The 15,559-nt window shown below is 55.3% G+C and overlaps 2 protein-coding genes across 2 annotated transcripts in view; one reads left to right on the plus strand and one right to left on the minus strand.

Annotated features, from left to right (window-relative positions):
• Window positions 1-2: 2 nt before the first annotated feature.
• Window positions 3-11,756, plus strand: MAN2C1 (mannosidase alpha class 2C member 1; the record flags this gene model as incomplete). The annotated part of the gene is given in 27 exon segments (XM_031055922.1): window positions 3-40; window positions 442-567; window positions 1,059-1,182; window positions 1,423-1,493; window positions 1,632-1,809; window positions 2,278-2,467; window positions 2,816-2,922; window positions 3,921-4,031; window positions 4,376-4,468; window positions 4,581-4,697; window positions 5,120-5,215; window positions 5,517-5,662; window positions 6,073-6,196; window positions 6,357-6,478; window positions 6,988-7,073; window positions 7,538-7,708; window positions 8,365-8,447; window positions 8,625-8,719; window positions 8,842-8,946; window positions 9,117-9,273; window positions 9,596-9,739; window positions 9,817-9,926; window positions 10,478-10,557; window positions 10,673-10,818; window positions 10,994-11,097; window positions 11,171-11,279; window positions 11,282-11,756. Coding segments are annotated over 27 exon segments (3,273 nt in total), but the record flags the coding sequence as incomplete, so codon positions are not given.
• Window positions 11,757-12,014: 258 nt separating this feature from the next.
• The window catches only part of NEIL1 (nei like DNA glycosylase 1), a 4,137-nt gene continuing 592 nt past the window's right edge, over window positions 12,015-15,559 (minus strand). Inside the window, exons 2-10 of the mRNA XM_031055923.1 lie at window positions 15,456-15,558; window positions 15,238-15,357; window positions 14,591-14,669; window positions 14,014-14,113; window positions 13,761-13,885; window positions 13,270-13,297; window positions 12,861-12,934; window positions 12,507-12,747; window positions 12,015-12,352 (exon numbers count right to left, since the gene is read on the minus strand). Of these exons, the coding sequence (XP_030911783.1) occupies window positions 12,333-12,352; window positions 12,507-12,747; window positions 12,861-12,934; window positions 13,270-13,297; window positions 13,761-13,885; window positions 14,014-14,113; window positions 14,591-14,669; window positions 15,238-15,357; window positions 15,456-15,558 (890 nt within the window). The 3' untranslated portion in view covers window positions 12,015-12,332. The remainder of the gene's footprint in view (window positions 12,353-12,506; window positions 12,748-12,860; window positions 12,935-13,269; window positions 13,298-13,760; window positions 13,886-14,013; window positions 14,114-14,590; window positions 14,670-15,237; window positions 15,358-15,455; window position 15,559) is intronic.

Here is a 15,559-nt window from a genome sequence, read left to right on the forward strand (position 1 = left end):
TGTCCGACACCCCCTCCACCGACTGCAACCTGCGGGGCAGGTGGGCGGCGGGGGACTCTCCGGGACACCCCCGGGGCGCTCCGCTGTGTCCCCGCGGGGTGGGGACGCTGCCCCGGGCGCTGCCGGCCGTGGGTGCGGGGGCTCGGGGAGCTCACGCTGAGGGGACAAATCTCACACACACACTCTCCTTAGTGGGCACGGAGCGCTGCCCCGGGCTCCACGGCACAGCCCCTCAGCCCCCTGCCCTCCCGGGGCCACCCGGGGCCAACAGGGCCCTTTATTCCTCAGCGAATAAATTAATTAATATTTATTCGCTGTTAATATTACCGAGGCTGATGGGTGGTGGCAGGGCGATTGAGCCGTGCTGTGGAAGCTCCCTGTACCACCCCGGGCTTGTCCGAGCGGGACTGATCTCGTTCATGTGACCGTCTCCGACCACAGGCTTTTTGGGGATCGCTGTCCAGCGGCATCGCTCTCCTGCTTCCAGACTCCGCGGCGCATCCCGTACGAGGAGGCTGTGGCGCAGGAATTCGGGCCGGCTCAAGTGGGAGAGTCTTTCGGGCCCACGTGAGTAGCAGGTTTCGGTGGTGCTGTGCCCCTGCTGGGGTCGGAGCTCGTGTCTCAGAGGTATTTGTGTGGGTGAGTGCTCACAAGCTCTCCCTGGTGAAGACATGACTCGATCTTCCCTGCTGAGTGCTTGGAGGAGGCTGCTCAGAAGCCCTAAGGGAGATTTCATGAGGGAAGGGACAAGTTTCTTGCTGGATTCTGCTGAGAGATCCTTGGGACCGTGGTTGTGTCTCTGGTGCTTCTGGGGGGGATGTGTTTGCTTGTCAAGTTTGGGAGGAGAATCTTATCGCAGCAGTGGGCAGAGAAGATGCCACTGCCGGTTTCTCTGGGGTTTCAGAAGGGCACAGGTTAAATCAGGTGTGTGAATTCCGTCAAACTCGTGGGCTGTCCCCACTCTGGTTTTTCCATGGAGGGCTCTGAGGGAGCATGCTTTCCCTCAGGAGAAGGAGAAGTCACACAGTGGACTGAGGTTGCTGCCTGCTCTCTTCCAGGTGGGAGACGTGCTGGTTTAAGGTGGAGCTGAGCATCCCCCCGGCATGGGCAGGGCGGGAAGTGCACTTCGTCTGGGAGAGCGATGGGGAGGGCATGGTGTGGAGAGATGCCCAGCCCGTCCAGGTATGGAGACACGGATCAGGGGTGTGCCAGGTGCCCTGCTGTGCACACAGGGGTGACCTTTGGAATCCCTACCGTGGTTTGTGCAGGGCTCTGTTCCTGTTCTTGTGCCAACAATTATCCCATAGCGTGTGGGACCAGCCCCTCTGTCCAGCTGGACTTTGGGGTATCTTATCCTGCCCATCCAGCGTGCTGTCATGGAACTCTGCTGGCACGTGCTGAATGTGCCATCTTCCTGTGCAGGGATTGACCAAGGAGGGTGAGAAGACCAGCTACATCCTGACAAGAAGCCTGAAAGAGTCAGAGCCCCACAGGTGCGTGGTCAGGCGAGCCAGAGCCCCCCACTGCTGGGAGACCTTGGTGTTGTTGGAAGCCAAGAGGCTGAGGACACACACACGTCCTTGTCTGTGTCCTGGTGCCTGCTCCCTGATGGTTTCCTCTTGTCCCCACAGCCTGACACTGTACGTGGAGCTGGCCTGCAATGGGCTCTTTGGAGCTGGCCAGGGCAGCATGATCGCCCCTCCAGACCCAGACAGGAGGGTTACCCTGAGCAAGGCTGAGCTGGTTGTCTTCAACAGAGATGTCTATGAACTGCTGATGGATCTGGAAATACTGCTGGACATGGCTCAGGTCTGGGAGCTCCTCTTCCCTTTTTCACCTTTTCCTCAGCTTCACTGCATCTTCTCCTGCTGCTGTTCTGTGACCTGAGACCTTGGAGGAGAAAATGTTTGCTGCTTCTGCTTTAGCACAATTGACACTGCCTGGGCTTGATGATCCTTGTGGGTTCCTTCCAACTCAGAGTATTCTAGAGTAGGAGAAAACTGAATTAGAGAAGCCACAGGTGTTATTTCATCCACTTTCTGCTCCAAAGCAGGATATGTTAACCATGGTCCCTTGGAATGGGCGTATGTGGAACCTGGATTTGGAAGGCATGTGAGAAAAGGCCAAAGGCTGTGTTTGTGAAGCAGAGACATGGTGTTTACCTGTTATGGCTGCCTGAGATAGATGTTGAAAGAAGGTAGCAGGTTCTCCTGGAGGCAGGTAACATCTGAGCTGATACAGTGGCCAGAGTCATACTTTTATCCCTCTCAACCCCAGCTCCTCGGGGAGGAAAACCAGAGGAGTTTCCAGGCACTCTACACTGCCAACCAGATGGTCAACGTGTGTGATGTTACAGACCCCTCCACCTTCCCTGCTGCACGTGACCTGGCTGCAGCCATCTTCAGCCAGAGGAACGGCGAGAGCCAGCACACCATCCATGCCATGGGACACTGCCACATTGACTCTGGTGAGAGCAGCACAGCGCTCCCTCTCCTCTCACCTGGAGGCCAGGGTGTGCTGCCCAAGGGGAGAACAGGCTGCCCTTGGGCTCCAGGCACGCCTTGAGAGGAGGGAATGGGCTCTCTGTGCTGCCACATTGCTGGTTTGTCACTGGGGCAGTGTGGGGGTGTGGGTCTGCCTAGTTGTGCCCTTTGGAGCACTGAGGGAACTGGGGATGAGGGATGAATTACAGCCTGCTGTCTTCCACCTGTTGGGCTTCACCCCTCGGTTTCCCATCCCAGGAGGGGCTTCAGAGAGGTTCCAGCTCCGTGAGGAGCTTGTGTTAGGTAATAACCATGGCTGCCTGTCCCTGCAGCCTGGCTGTGGCCCTATGAGGAGACCATCCGTAAGTGCGCCCGGAGCTGGGTCACCGTGGTCCATCTGATGGAGCACAATCCAGAGCTCACCTTTGCCTGCTCCCAGGTGAGGGATCTCCCTCTGGACACCTCTCCTCTGCTCGTGGCATGTTGATTCTCCAGCAAAATGAGATGGGGGGATGTCACTGTCAAGGCTGTTTTGGGTCTGGGCTCTTCAAGGAGACAATTGTTAGTTGCTATAAAGTTGTTTATTGCATGAATCCATCAGTCTTGAAGGCAGAGAGTTCAAGGTGTTAAAAGTCCATGCTAAAGTATTAAAATCCATGCTAAAAGCTTTCTGGCATAGAGTCTCAGGCAAGAGCTGCAGCTGCAACAACTGCTCTCTGGTGTAGAGTCCCAGGCTTCGTGCAGGAGCAGCAGCAGCAGGGACCTCGGCCTTCTTTCTTCTTTCTTCTTCCTTCTTTTCTTCTTCTTGTTCCTTTTAATACAGGGGGACTCTTATACACAAAACTACCAATCTAAGCTAAAAGCACGATTCTAAAACATTCTTTCTAAACCAATCTAAACTTCATTCTAATCTGTGAAAGTAGTATGAAAGTAGTGTCAGTTCTTACCTAAAAACCCACATATATAATATTATCTATTTACACAAATATGCTGTTTTCTTACTTAAAATTTACGTGTATGAGTTTATGTATTTACATGAATACTTCTATCTATTTACACATATAGTTCTGTCTGTTCTAGAGATGCACTCAAAGTTCTGCTGTGTTTTTGATATGTGTGGAGCTGAGTTACTGAACTTTAAAGTAGGCCTTAGGGCCTTTAGTAGCTAACACAGTTTCTTAAGGTACTTAAAACATATTTCTACTTTCTTAAAACTGTAACTTGCACTTACTTAAAACTCAAACCTACACTTCTGCTTCATATCTGTGTGGCTTAATATAGCTTAATTTCTCTAAAGGCTTTAATTCAACCGCTGCATTCATGTGTCTCTCTGAGGAGCTCAGAGAGGCTTGCATTGCAGCGAGTAACGAGCCAGAAGCGTTGCAGGGAGCAGGGGCAGGTGTGGGGGAGCTGGGGCTGATCCCTGTGCCCTGGCAGGCGCAGCAGTTCCAGTGGGTGCAGAGCTGCTACCCCGGGCTCTACGCGCGCATTCAGGACTTGGTGGCCAAGGGACAGTTCATTCCCGTGGGAGGCACCTGGGTGGAAATGGTGAGTAGCATGGTGAGCCTGGCTTGCCACATCCTCCTTGTGCCATCCTCTGGGACCAGGGGAGAGCAGAGCCTTTGCTGAGCCTGTCTGGTTGGTGATGGTCTCCAGGCCCAGGAACAGCAGCTGTCTCAAGTGTCCAGCCTGGCAAAAGTACAATGCTCCCAAATCATTCCCTGAGAAAGGAGCTTTGGTCTCCCTAGTGTGTTCCTCCTTTTCCCCTCTGCTGAGCCCTGCTGAGGTTCTCCCCACGATCTGCCAGGTCAGGTGGGTGGGAGTGGGGGTCTTACATGATCTCTCCTTCCCTGTGCCTGGCTTTCCTCATGGAGTCCCTGTGCCTTCCCCAGGATGGGAACCTGCCCAGCGGGGAGTCCATGGTGAGGCAGTTTCTCCAGGGCCAGAGGTTCTTCCAGGAGCAGTTTGGCCGGATCTGCTCGGAGGTGCTTGTTCTTTTCCATCACTCCTTCCTCACCCACCATCTCCTTGCACCCCTTGCTCTTTATGAGGCTGGGCTGACCTGTGTGTCCCTCTCCCCGTGCTCCTGTGCCCCAGTTCTGGCTGCCGGACACGTTTGGGTACTCAGCCCAGCTGCCCCAGCTGATGCGTGGCTCCGGGATCCAGCGCTTCCTCACGCAGAAGCTCAGCTGGAACCTGGTGAACTCCTTCCCGGTGAGCTCTGCTGCCTTCTCCCCAGGGGATGCACTGGGGGTGCTGGAGTCTGCTGCAGGGCTGGACCTGGTGGTTCCACAGCTCTTCAGTTCAGCTAACACAGCTTCCAGAAGTCACTAGGTTTTGGTGGCAGTGATGTCCTGTCAGGCTGTAGGAGAGAGGAAGGACATGATTAGAGATCCCAGCCAGGCCCCTGGCCTAGATATTCCTTCTGCTTCCAGACAGGAAGCTGTGATTTGTGTGCTGTCCAGACAGCAAATCCAGCCCCTGCCCTGGTGGCATTCCCTGTTCTTGTCCTCTCCTTGAACTGATCCATCAGGGCATCCTGCACCTCCCTGGAGAGAAAGTGAAGGCCCACTTTGAACCCTGAAGAGGCTCTGACATGCCCATGTGCACCACATTTTCCTCTCTCTCCCCTCCAGCACCACACCTTTTTCTGGGAAGGCATTGACGGGTCCCAGGTGCTGACCCATTTCCCCCCTGGTGATTCCTATGGGATGCAGGGGCGAGTGGCAGAGGTGAGTGAGGTTGCCAGCCCTGCATGGGAGGGGCAGTGCCAGCCCCCTGAGGCCAGCTGGGGGGCTCCTGGGAGAGGGCCCTGCCTGGGAGGGGAGCAGGATACCTGGCAGCATTGTTGGACAAAGGCTGTTGGGGTGCCTGACTCCAAGATGTGCCCGTGCCTGATTTAGGCACTTTGGGCTGGGGAAGAGCAGCAAGACTGGGCTTTGCACCCTAAAGACTGACCTGGCTTTCTTGTATGGAGCTGTGGGAGCTGGGGCTGGGTGCCAGGGGATTGCAGCTGCCCAAAAATCCCTCCAGATGCTGAAAACAGTGAAGAACAACAAGGACAAAGGCCGTGTGAACCACAGCGCATTCCTCTTCGGCTTTGGGGATGGAGGAGGGGGCCCCACGCAGAAGATGTTGGACAGGATGAAGAGAATGAGAGACACAGATGGGCTGCCCAGGTGAGAGGAGAGCTCCCACCCTCTCTCCTGGCAGGGGCATTTGCTTTGAGCCAGCCCTGGGCCTTCAGCAGTGCCAAAAGAAAGGGAGAAGGGCAGGGAGATGGGCACGCAGAAGGCTGGGAAGGATTTTCAGGGATGGAATTTCTCCATCATCAAGAGCTGTAAGAACAGGTCCACAGGGCAGCCATGGACTGCTTGTGACCCCTCAGGAGAGCTGTGGGGTGAATGGCCAGCACAGCAGCTGTGCCTGGGGAATGTCACAAGGAGAGGGGTAGGAGAAGGAAGAGTGGAATGCTTTGTATGGTTGTGTTGCAGATTTTGAGGCCTGACACCTTTCCAGCCCAGATGCACCATTAGCCATGTCACAGGCTTCTCCCCAGTTCATTACTGTCTGTGTGTCTGTCCCACAGGGTGCAGATCTCCACTCCTGACCAGCTCTTTTCTGTCTTGGAGAAGGAATCATCCCAGCTGTGCACCTGGGTGGGAGAGCTCTTCCTCGAGCTGCACAATGGCACCTACACCACACAGGCCCAGGTGAGGGTCCCATCCCAGGCAAGGGGGCCAAGCAAACTCACAACACCTGCAAGCAGCCAACCCTCCTGCCCTGGAGCTGGGATTCTGCTGCTGGTGTGAGAGATCCACTCCCAGCTGCCCGTTTCCTGAGCATCTTCCTTCTGTCCTTAACTGGCACCAGATAAAGAAGGGCAATCGGGAATGTGAGCGGATTCTGCATGACGTGGAGGTGCTCAGCAGCCTGGCTGTGGCTCAGGACACAGCGTTCCAGTATCCTGCCAGCCAGCTCCAGCAGCTCTGGAGGTGAGGGAGGGCAGGAGCACTGCTGCTGCTGGGGCAGAGTTCAGTGCTGCAGCGCTGTGCGTGCACAGCCCCTGCCATAAACCGGTCAGGAATCTACCTGGAAAGAATTTGCTGCTTTGCTTGATTCTTCTGCTGAAAGATAACACCAAACCCTCACGGCTCTGCTGTCTGGAAGCTTCATTTCCTACCGAGGCTTCTTCCTCCCCAGTTCTGGCTTGTTTGAGCTTGTGCAACAAGGTATCTCGTAGCCCTGGGGGGTAAAAACAACTAGTTCTTACTGCCCGTGGTTGTGGTTTCCTGGCAGCTGACAGGCCCTACTAACATGAAGGGATTTAAAGGATGCTGTGGAAAAAATCCTTTTCTCTCAAGTGTTGGGTAATGGGGGAATCAGGAGCAGTTATTAAGTTTGTCTTGCAAACAGGGTTCTTGTTTGAGAGAAGAGCTTGTAAGCCAGCACAAATCTGGTGCTCTCCGCCACTTTCTTCCCTGGTTTCTGCTCTCTGTTTTAGGTTACTGCTGCTCAACCAGTTCCACGATGTCCTGCCAGGCAGCTGCATCCAGCTGGTGGTTGAGGATGCCCTGCAGTACTACACAGGTGAGCAGGGAGTTTGGCTAGGAGGGCGCTCACCTGCGGGAGCAGCTCCTGCCTGGTGGGGCTGGGGAGGTTCCAGCCCTGGGCTGCCAGGGCCAGCTCAGCAGGCATGTCTCAAATAGTGTTAGATTAGCAGGGCAGCCAAGGGATTGAGAACCATCCCAATTTATTGGCTTTTCTGCTTGCTGCTGGCCTGCCAGGATAGATTCCCAGCAAGGTTTGTTTCTGCCTGCCCAGGGGTGCTTGCAGGAGCTTCAGTAACCAGAATTTTCCAGCTGAGGTTTCACAGCTCATTGTAATCTTGTAACAACAAAGTTCGGAATAATTACACACTTGAATCACTAATAGATAATAATAATTAATGATAATTAGCAATTGTAGCTTGGAAGGGGATAAAGTGTGTGTACATTTGCACGGGGAGTGCCAGAAGCTCTCTCAGAGCCAACTCAGGCCCTTCTGTTGCCCAGAGATCCGCAGGGCTGGTGCTCAGCTGCAGGAGGAGGCTGTGCAGTCCCTGTGCAGGGATCTGCTGCAGCCCCAGGCCTGCAGCACCCACAGCAGCCTCGTGTTGAACACCTTGTCCTGGGAACGCACCGAGGTGATCGCCACGCCTGGGCCGGACGGAGCGGAGACTTTGGGTATGTCTGACCTGGCAGTAGCTCTTGTATCAGAGTTCCTAACAGGGAAATGCTCTGCCTTTCCCTCCCCTGGGGAGGGTTTTATTGACTGTTCAGTTTGTTCTTTGGACGACTTGAAAGGGGATGAAGTGCTCTGATATATGCATGAGGAAGAGGAGGGTATGGGAGGAGGCAGTAGATCTGACATGACAGCAGCAGGGCAGCAGTCGTGTCACTTCGGGTTCGGTCTGGGACAAGTGTTGGAGCAGAACTGTCGCAGACATCTTTTATGGAAAATCCTTTCCTTAGGATTTTTCCTCCTGAGAAGCTGAGAGGCCTCAGGAACAAAATGTAAACATTGATTATCTGCTGCTGTGGAATGCAACAGGTGCATCTGTGATTGGCCCACGTTGGATGTTTGTAATTAATGGCCAATCACAGTCAGCTGGCTCAGACAGAGAGCCAAGCCACAAACCTTTGTTATCATTCTTTCCTATTCTATTCTTAGCTAGCCTTCTGATGATACCTTTCCTTCTATTCTTTTAGTATAGTTTTAATGTAATATATATAATAAAATAATAAATCAAGCCTTCTGAAACATGGAGTCAGATCCTCGTCTCTTCCCTCAACCTGAGGCCCCTGTGAACACCATCACACAGAACCTCTTTTCTTTCCAGCTCTGGTGACAGTCCCCAGCATGGGCTATGCCCTGGTGCAGGAGCCATTTGTGCCTCCTCAGCCTGTGGCAGTGAGGAAACAGGTAAGCACAAGGCAGATTTCCTCAGGTCTGTGTTCCCTGCATCTGAGGTTGTTTGAGGAGAAATCAGGGTTAGGGTTGAAAGGAGAAATCTAAGGAATCCACATGTTGAATTTGCATTGGAGGCCCTCAGCTCCCGCAGTGTGGGTCTGTGACACCTGTTTCTGGCCTTTTCCCAAGGAGGATGGCTCCATTACCATGGAGAATGGGGTGATTGCTGTCTGCCTGGACGCGATGGGGCACCTGACCTCGCTTCAGCTGCTGGACTCGGGGAGGTCTGTGTCACCCAGTTCCTGGCCCTGAGCTCCTCAAACCTCTCCCAGGACTTCTCACTGTGCACCTTTCTCCACTGCCAGTCCTTCTGATGCTGCTGATCCCCTGTTCCACTTTCTTTCAGAGAGTCAGTCCCAGATGGCTGCTGTGCCAACCAGTTTGCACTCTTTGATGATGTTCCCCTCTACTGGGATGCCTGGGATGTGATGGATTATCACTTGGAAACCAGGTAGAGGAGCAGTGCATGCAGCACTTGGATTTTGGGTTTGCCCAGAGATTCCTGCCTCCCTGTCAGTCCTGGCTGTGAGAGAGCATTCACTCTGCAGAAGTGAGTGCCTGCTGCATTGTGTTTTGGATCTACCAGGCTAAGACTGTCTCTGCCTTCATTCTTTTCTCTAGGAAGCCAGTGACGACACTGCTGAAGCCTCTGGAAATCACCCTGGCTGGGGGCCTGCGGGGAAGTGTGAGCTTCTCCCTGCAGGTGGGGAAAAGCAGCACCTTAACCCAGGAGATCATCCTGGATGCCATGTGCCCCTACCTCCGCTTCCTGACCCAGGTTTGGCCCGTGGCTGCTGTGTGGTGCTGACATCCTGTGCAGCTGGGAGCTGGGGAGCTGAACCTTGGGCCTGAATTCTATCCCCCCTCCCTGTATTCTTCCCTGGAGTCCCCTGCTGCCTGTGCTCCTCTGCAGCAAGCAGCCCAAGGCTGGGGTCCCAAGGGCCAGGGGTAGAGGTGGGACCCACCAGTTCATCCGCATTGAGACTCTGGTGTGCTTTTGCTGTAGCTGGCTTGCACTGGCTGCTGCACAGCGGGACACAAGAAATGCAGTGTCTGCCTGTCAGTCCCCCATGGTGACATCCTTCTGCTGACACGTTTAGGTGGAGTGGAAGGAGGCTCACAAGTTCCTGAAGGTGGAGTTCCCCGTGCAGGTGCGGAGCACAAACGCCACCTACGAGATCCAGTTTGGGCACCTGCAGCGGCCGACGCACTGGAACACGTCCTGGGACTGGGCTCGCTTCGAGGTGAGAGGGAGCTGCTCGGGGCTGCTCCTGCTCCAGGCATTGCCTCATGTGCTCAACACATCCCTTTGCCTGCTCAGGTGTGGGCTCACAAGTGGCTGGATCTCTCTGAGCATGGCTTTGGGGTGGCTCTGCTGAACGACTGCAAGTACGGAGCATCGGCCCACAGGAACGTCCTCAGCCTCTCCCTGTGAGTGAGCGATGGGTGAGGGGGGCTGCTGGGGCACTCTGCCTTCTGAGGCGTCCCTTGGAAGTCAAGGCAACACCTGCTCCTAAATGACCTCAGTTATAACAAGGAAATAGTCTGGTGGGTGGCTGTTTTCTGAAAATTTGGCTGACTTACATTATGTTAGTCAGTTAGAAATAATTCCGTGAACCATGCTCAAAGAGAATTCAGGAGAGATCAGACTCATATTTGTACCAGGTAGCTTTTCTCTTGCTAACCAGGAAGGGAGGCTTAAGGAGAGGAAAGGAACAGGAGTGTTTATGTTACAGGTGCATACAAAGCTAGAACAAACTGCCTGTTTCAGTTTGACTCCATCAGCTGCAATTTTCACGGATGACACCCCAGTTTTTTAGCTTCTAGAGCTGTCCAGGGTCTGTTTGCTGTTGCGTGTTTGCTTCCACATCAGGGCCCAGCCTCGAGGTAGCACGGGAAGCAGCTGTCTTGTCACAGTGCTCTGGGTGACAGTGGGTGCTGCCAAGGCACCGGTCTCACTAACCAACCTCACCTTGCCTTAGGCTGAGGTCACCCAAGTCCCCTGATGCCACGGCAGACATTGGGCACCACCAGTTCACCTACGCTGTGATGCCTCACAGGGGTGAGTGACCTGTGGGGACATGCAGGGTGGGAGCTGCTCCAGTGAGCCTTGGGGTGAGCATGCCCCTGGCTGTGTGTGTCCAGACGCTGAGCAGAGAGAGGTTCTTGTGCTGCAGGCTCCTTCCAGGAGGCCGGTGTGATTCAGCAAGCCTACAACTTGAATTTCCCCCTCCACGTGGTCCCCGCCAGCCGTGCCCAGTGCCCAGCCTGGAGTGCCTTCTCTGTCAGCTCCCCTGCCATCGTGCTGGAGACTGTCAAGCAGGCAGGTGCTGGGGTGGAGGAGGGGAGGGCAGAGGGGCTAAGGAGCTGCTGTTGAGCAGGGCTTGTTCTTTCACCCACACCGAGTGGTGGTCAGGCTCAGCTGAGCACAGCAGCATGTGTTGGAGGGGCTGTGCCTATCTCATCTGTCTGAACTCTTCTGTCTGGACTCCCCCAAGGCTGAGGACAGACCTGAGGCTGTGGTGGTTCGGCTCTACGAGGCCCACGGCAGCACAGTCACCGCCTGGCTCCAGACCCCCCTCCCCGTGAAGGAGGCGATGCTGTGAGTGCATGCAGAAGGGCTGGGGGTGCGTGGGGGTGGAGATCAGCCCTTCAGCCTTGTGCTTTGCCCCCAGCTGTGACCTCCTGGAGCGTCCACTTGCGCAGGGCCGCCTGCCCCTGGAGCAGCAGGGCCTGAGGCTTTCCTTCACACCCTTCCGTGTGCTCTCCGTGCTCCTGGTCTGGAGCCACTGACACCAAACATGGCCCCTTGCTGGTGCTGCAGCCACCTGGACCAGCCCTGGGAGCTCAAATCACAGACTGAGCTGTTCCCCATGCCAAGAGCTGTGCAAGGCAGCAGTTCCAGGGAAGGGCACTGTCCCTCTGTCCTGCGCCCAAGTGTTGGAGAGCAGCGCTTGAACAACCCTGCTCCTCAGGGAAGGAGGACAGCTGCCCACTGCCCGAGCAGGGGAGGTGGTCTTGAGTGAGCTCTGAGCTCATCTGAGTGTGGACAAAGGTGCACACAGGCTGGTGGCCCCTGCTCCTGCTGTAGAGGTTTGGGGACCAGCAGCTTCTACAGTGACTCCTGTGTCACAGACTTCATCTTGTCCAGCAGTGTGTGTAAAAACACACTCCACTCCTTCCCTTCTCCCCCTGCCTGCCCCTTGCACTGCCCTTGCAGAAGAGGAAATTAAAAAAAAAATCAAGAGAATTACATAAAAACAAGCTCCAGCCTGTTTTCTTAACCTGTTTCCAGGTAACTGCACTGACCTGCCTCCTCCCAGGTGTTTGTTGTAGTTGCTCTTTTAGTGTCTGCCTGAGCAGGATCTCACTCCTGGCACTGGGGAGGCTGAACTTACCTTTATTTTGGGGGAATGAGGTGGAGGGGAAGTCTGCTCCAGCCCCTGTGGAGAAGAGGCTGGGCACAGAGGGATTTATCCTTTGCATGAAAAGGCACGCACGGTGATTTCTACACAAAATACTTTATTAGTCAGCTAAAAACAGTGATTTGATCAGCAGCCAGAAAGGGAGGAGGGAGAGGGAAGAGTCAGAGTCCAATACAACACGTGGACCTGGCCCTTTTTCCCCTGAAATGCCTGTGGACAGCAGGAAAAAGCCCCATCACCAGGCTCAGCTTCTCCCTCCCACACTGGCAGGATGCCACAGCAGCAAATAAGCGTGAGCACAGGTAGGGAGCAGCTCCATTTTCACCAGCACTAACCCTGGTCCGTGGCCAGGCGCTGCCTGAGCTCCTCTTGGCCCCTAAAATGCCCCTCGGGAGGTGGCAGCAGGTGACACTCACACGGCAGGGGCTGCAGCTGGAGAACAAAGAGGGAAATGAGGAGTCAGAGGGCAAGGGGGTATCCAGCTCTGCCCCATGGGCTCCTTTCCTTCCCTTCTGTCCCCTTGCCACCAGGGAGCTCTCCCAGAGCCCCCAGGGGTGCACAAAGCCACAGGCACTGCCAGGCTCACCTGTGCCCCTGCGAGCCGATGTGCGGCGGCTTCTCCTGACGCTCTGAGGCACCTCAGGAGACACTGGGGCAGCACTCCCTGTCCTCCTCCCACCAGCACGTCCCTTCCTTGGCCTCTCAGCCTGCTCTTCCTGCTTTTCCTTCACTTCCTTCTCTTCCTGCTCTTCCTTCACTTCCTGCTCCTCCAGCTCCGGGGGTTTCGCTGCAGCCCTGCGGCGCTGCTTCGGGGCACGGGGGGTGACCTGGGTGGGTGTCAGAGCTGGAGATTCCCAAGGTGGGAAACTCCATGTGGGATCATCACCATGAACAGGGCAGGGGCAGCAGGACAGCCAGACACAGCCACAAAGCTGCTCACCTTGGGGCTCGGTGCCTCGGGCTCTGCCTGCAGCTGAGGGCTCTTCTTGCGGGGCACCTTGCGGGGTCTCTGCCCTGCACCAGAGGATGTGGGGTGAGGAGAGGCTGAGGCAGAGCCTGCACCCCCAGGGACAGCCCATGGCACATGGAACAGCATCCCACTTGCTGTGGGGGATGCTGTTCTGAGTGAAGAACTACAGCGTGAAAAACCAGCTGCACCCAGGCAGGTTATATGCTGGTAAGAAGCCTTGGGGACAAATGGCTTCTGTCCCCTGGTGCCAACGACTGTCACAGGCCTGTCAGCGGCCCAGAGAGAATGGCTTTGCTCCTGCCCGTGCCCCTGTGCTGCACAGCAAGAACAGGCTTTCCTAGGAGAAATGGGTCCCACAGGAAGGGGAGAGGAAACTCACCTTTGGGAGCCATGGGGCCAGGCTCTCCCTGTAAGGAAGGGACAGAGCATTGACTGGGGTGCAGTCATTCTGCAGGCAGCAGCAGCAGAATCCCTGACCCTTCTCCATCCTCCAGCCACTGCAGTGATAGGGAAACAGCCACATTTCCCTGGGAAGACAGGGGAGTTGGGCTTGCTCTGCCTGCCCTTTGCCTTGGGGACTCTGCCATCATTCCCTGTACCTGCAAGGCCCCAAACACAGGGTCCAGGAGGGAAGAACAGGGCTGACAGACCCCCCAGACACCCCCTGTTCCCTCCACCTGCTGCAGATTGCTCACCATCCATTAGCTGGCTGCCCACCACAAAGGAGGTCCTTGTCACCCCCATGCCCAGGGGCTGGATGGAGAGGGAGACCCCCAGCCACACAGAGTAATGGGAGTCTCAGCAAGCAGAAAACAGCCCAGTGTCCCCTTGGAGGAGTGGTCTGGGGGCTCCCCAGCTCCAGGCTCCTACCTGGAACCATATGGTCCTGCCACTGCGGTCCCGCAGGGAGCTCATGCCAGGCACCAAGTAACAGCGCAGCCAGTCCTTAAAGGCGGCGTGATCATCGGGGTGCTCGGGGTCCAGGAGCTGCTTCTCTGGGAGGGGAGACAGGGAAAGGACACAATCAGAGCAGAAGCTGTGATCACCATGTCAGGGTGGCCCCCAAACCTCCTGATGCTGAGAATGCAAAGCCCTGCCCTCCCTGCCAGCCCCATCCCCTCACCTGCCATGATCACCTCCATGGGCACGCTGTGGCACAGCTCCAGCAGATCTGGGTTCTCCTGCTTCAGCTTCACCTTCTTGCTCAGCGTCAGGGAAGGATCCTGCAGGCATGGAGAAGGGCACAGAAGTCACCTGCCAGCTACCTCTGCTTCCTCAGCTTCTCTCCTCCCATCCTCTTCCCCATCTCCTGCCCTCCAGAGGATGAGCTCTCCACACATGACAGCCCTGAGCTCACCACACAGCTACAAAGCCATGAAAGAGGGCCAACACCAAAAACACCAGCAGCAGGTCGTGTTGTTTGTTTTCAGGCTTAAAATAGCCACTTCCTCTCCTCTGAGGCCACAAGATCAGCCTTGGGCTTTACTGCAGCCTTCCCCTTGGAGATTTTAAGCTTGCAAGGCGTTTGTTTCCCTCACCTCTTCCTCTCCACCCACCCCAAAAACACTTGTAGACTTCCTTAGGGCAGGAGACTGGCAGAGCTCATCACGAAGGGCCACGGGCAACCAAACCCCTGCCTTTGGCATCTGTCTGGAGACCTGCTGCCTCCTGAGCCTGTGAAAGCACCTGGTACTCCCCACCTTCTTCCTCCTCTCCTGCTCCTGCTCCTTCAGGGCCTCCAGCACGGTCCGAGCTTTTTCAAAGGGAGGGATCTTCAACCTGAGAGAGTTACAGAGCAGCCCTTAGCCTGGCTTCTGCCATTCCAGTGTCTGCCAGGTGAGGAGGCACGGCGGCTTAGCCAAGGAGCTGCAAGCTCCAGCAAACCCTGAGAGCCTAAACCTCCCTCCGTGGCAGGTCAGCGGGTGCTCAGCTTCTACTGCTGTTGTCCATAACAATCTATTATTTTGAGGGACACATTTTCACGACAGGTTTCAATGTCTAGTTGGTATATTTCATTTCAATTCCACATTTTAGGAAAAATGCATTCCCTCAATTCCCACCCACTCTCTGTACCCCTCTACTGCAGTTTCCTGGTTCTTTACCCCTGATGGCTCTTTCTAACTCTAGCTACATTTTACTTCCTACACTCAGGAGTGGGAAACTTAGTCCTTCTCACACGACTACAGCATGACATAGAGTTGAGGCTTGTTTTAATTAAAAGACAAGAGTGGTAAACAAATTTTCATAAGGAGCAGATTGTCTAATAGAACTTACACAGTTTCTATGAATTAGACTATAAACCCCAAAACTACATAATACTATGTAGTGGGTGCTCAACCCACCTTACCTGTACAGGATCTCAGCACGCAGGTAATTCCCAATTCCATTGAAATACTTCTGGTTTAAGAGAACCTCACAGATGGGCTTGTCAAAAGCCCTGTCCTCCAGGTTCTTCAGCACATTCTCCCTGCAAGCGAGCACGGGCCATCAAGAAGAGTCCCCTGGACATGTCTGTGCAGGAAAAGCGGCCAAAGCCGAGCAGGGGGCGATTCTCGGGGCGCTCACCTGAACGCCTGGTACTCGGACACCACGCAGGGCCCGCGCTCCGGCTGCCAGGCGTCCCCCAGGCGCCAGGACCCGAAGCGCCGGGGGTCGACGAAGCAGAGGGC

This window comes from Geospiza fortis, unplaced genomic scaffold (genome assembly GCF_000277835.1).
Source record: "Geospiza fortis unplaced genomic scaffold, GeoFor_1.0 scaffold171, whole genome shotgun sequence".
Classification (NCBI taxonomy): Eukaryota; Metazoa; Chordata; class Aves; order Passeriformes; family Thraupidae; genus Geospiza; species Geospiza fortis.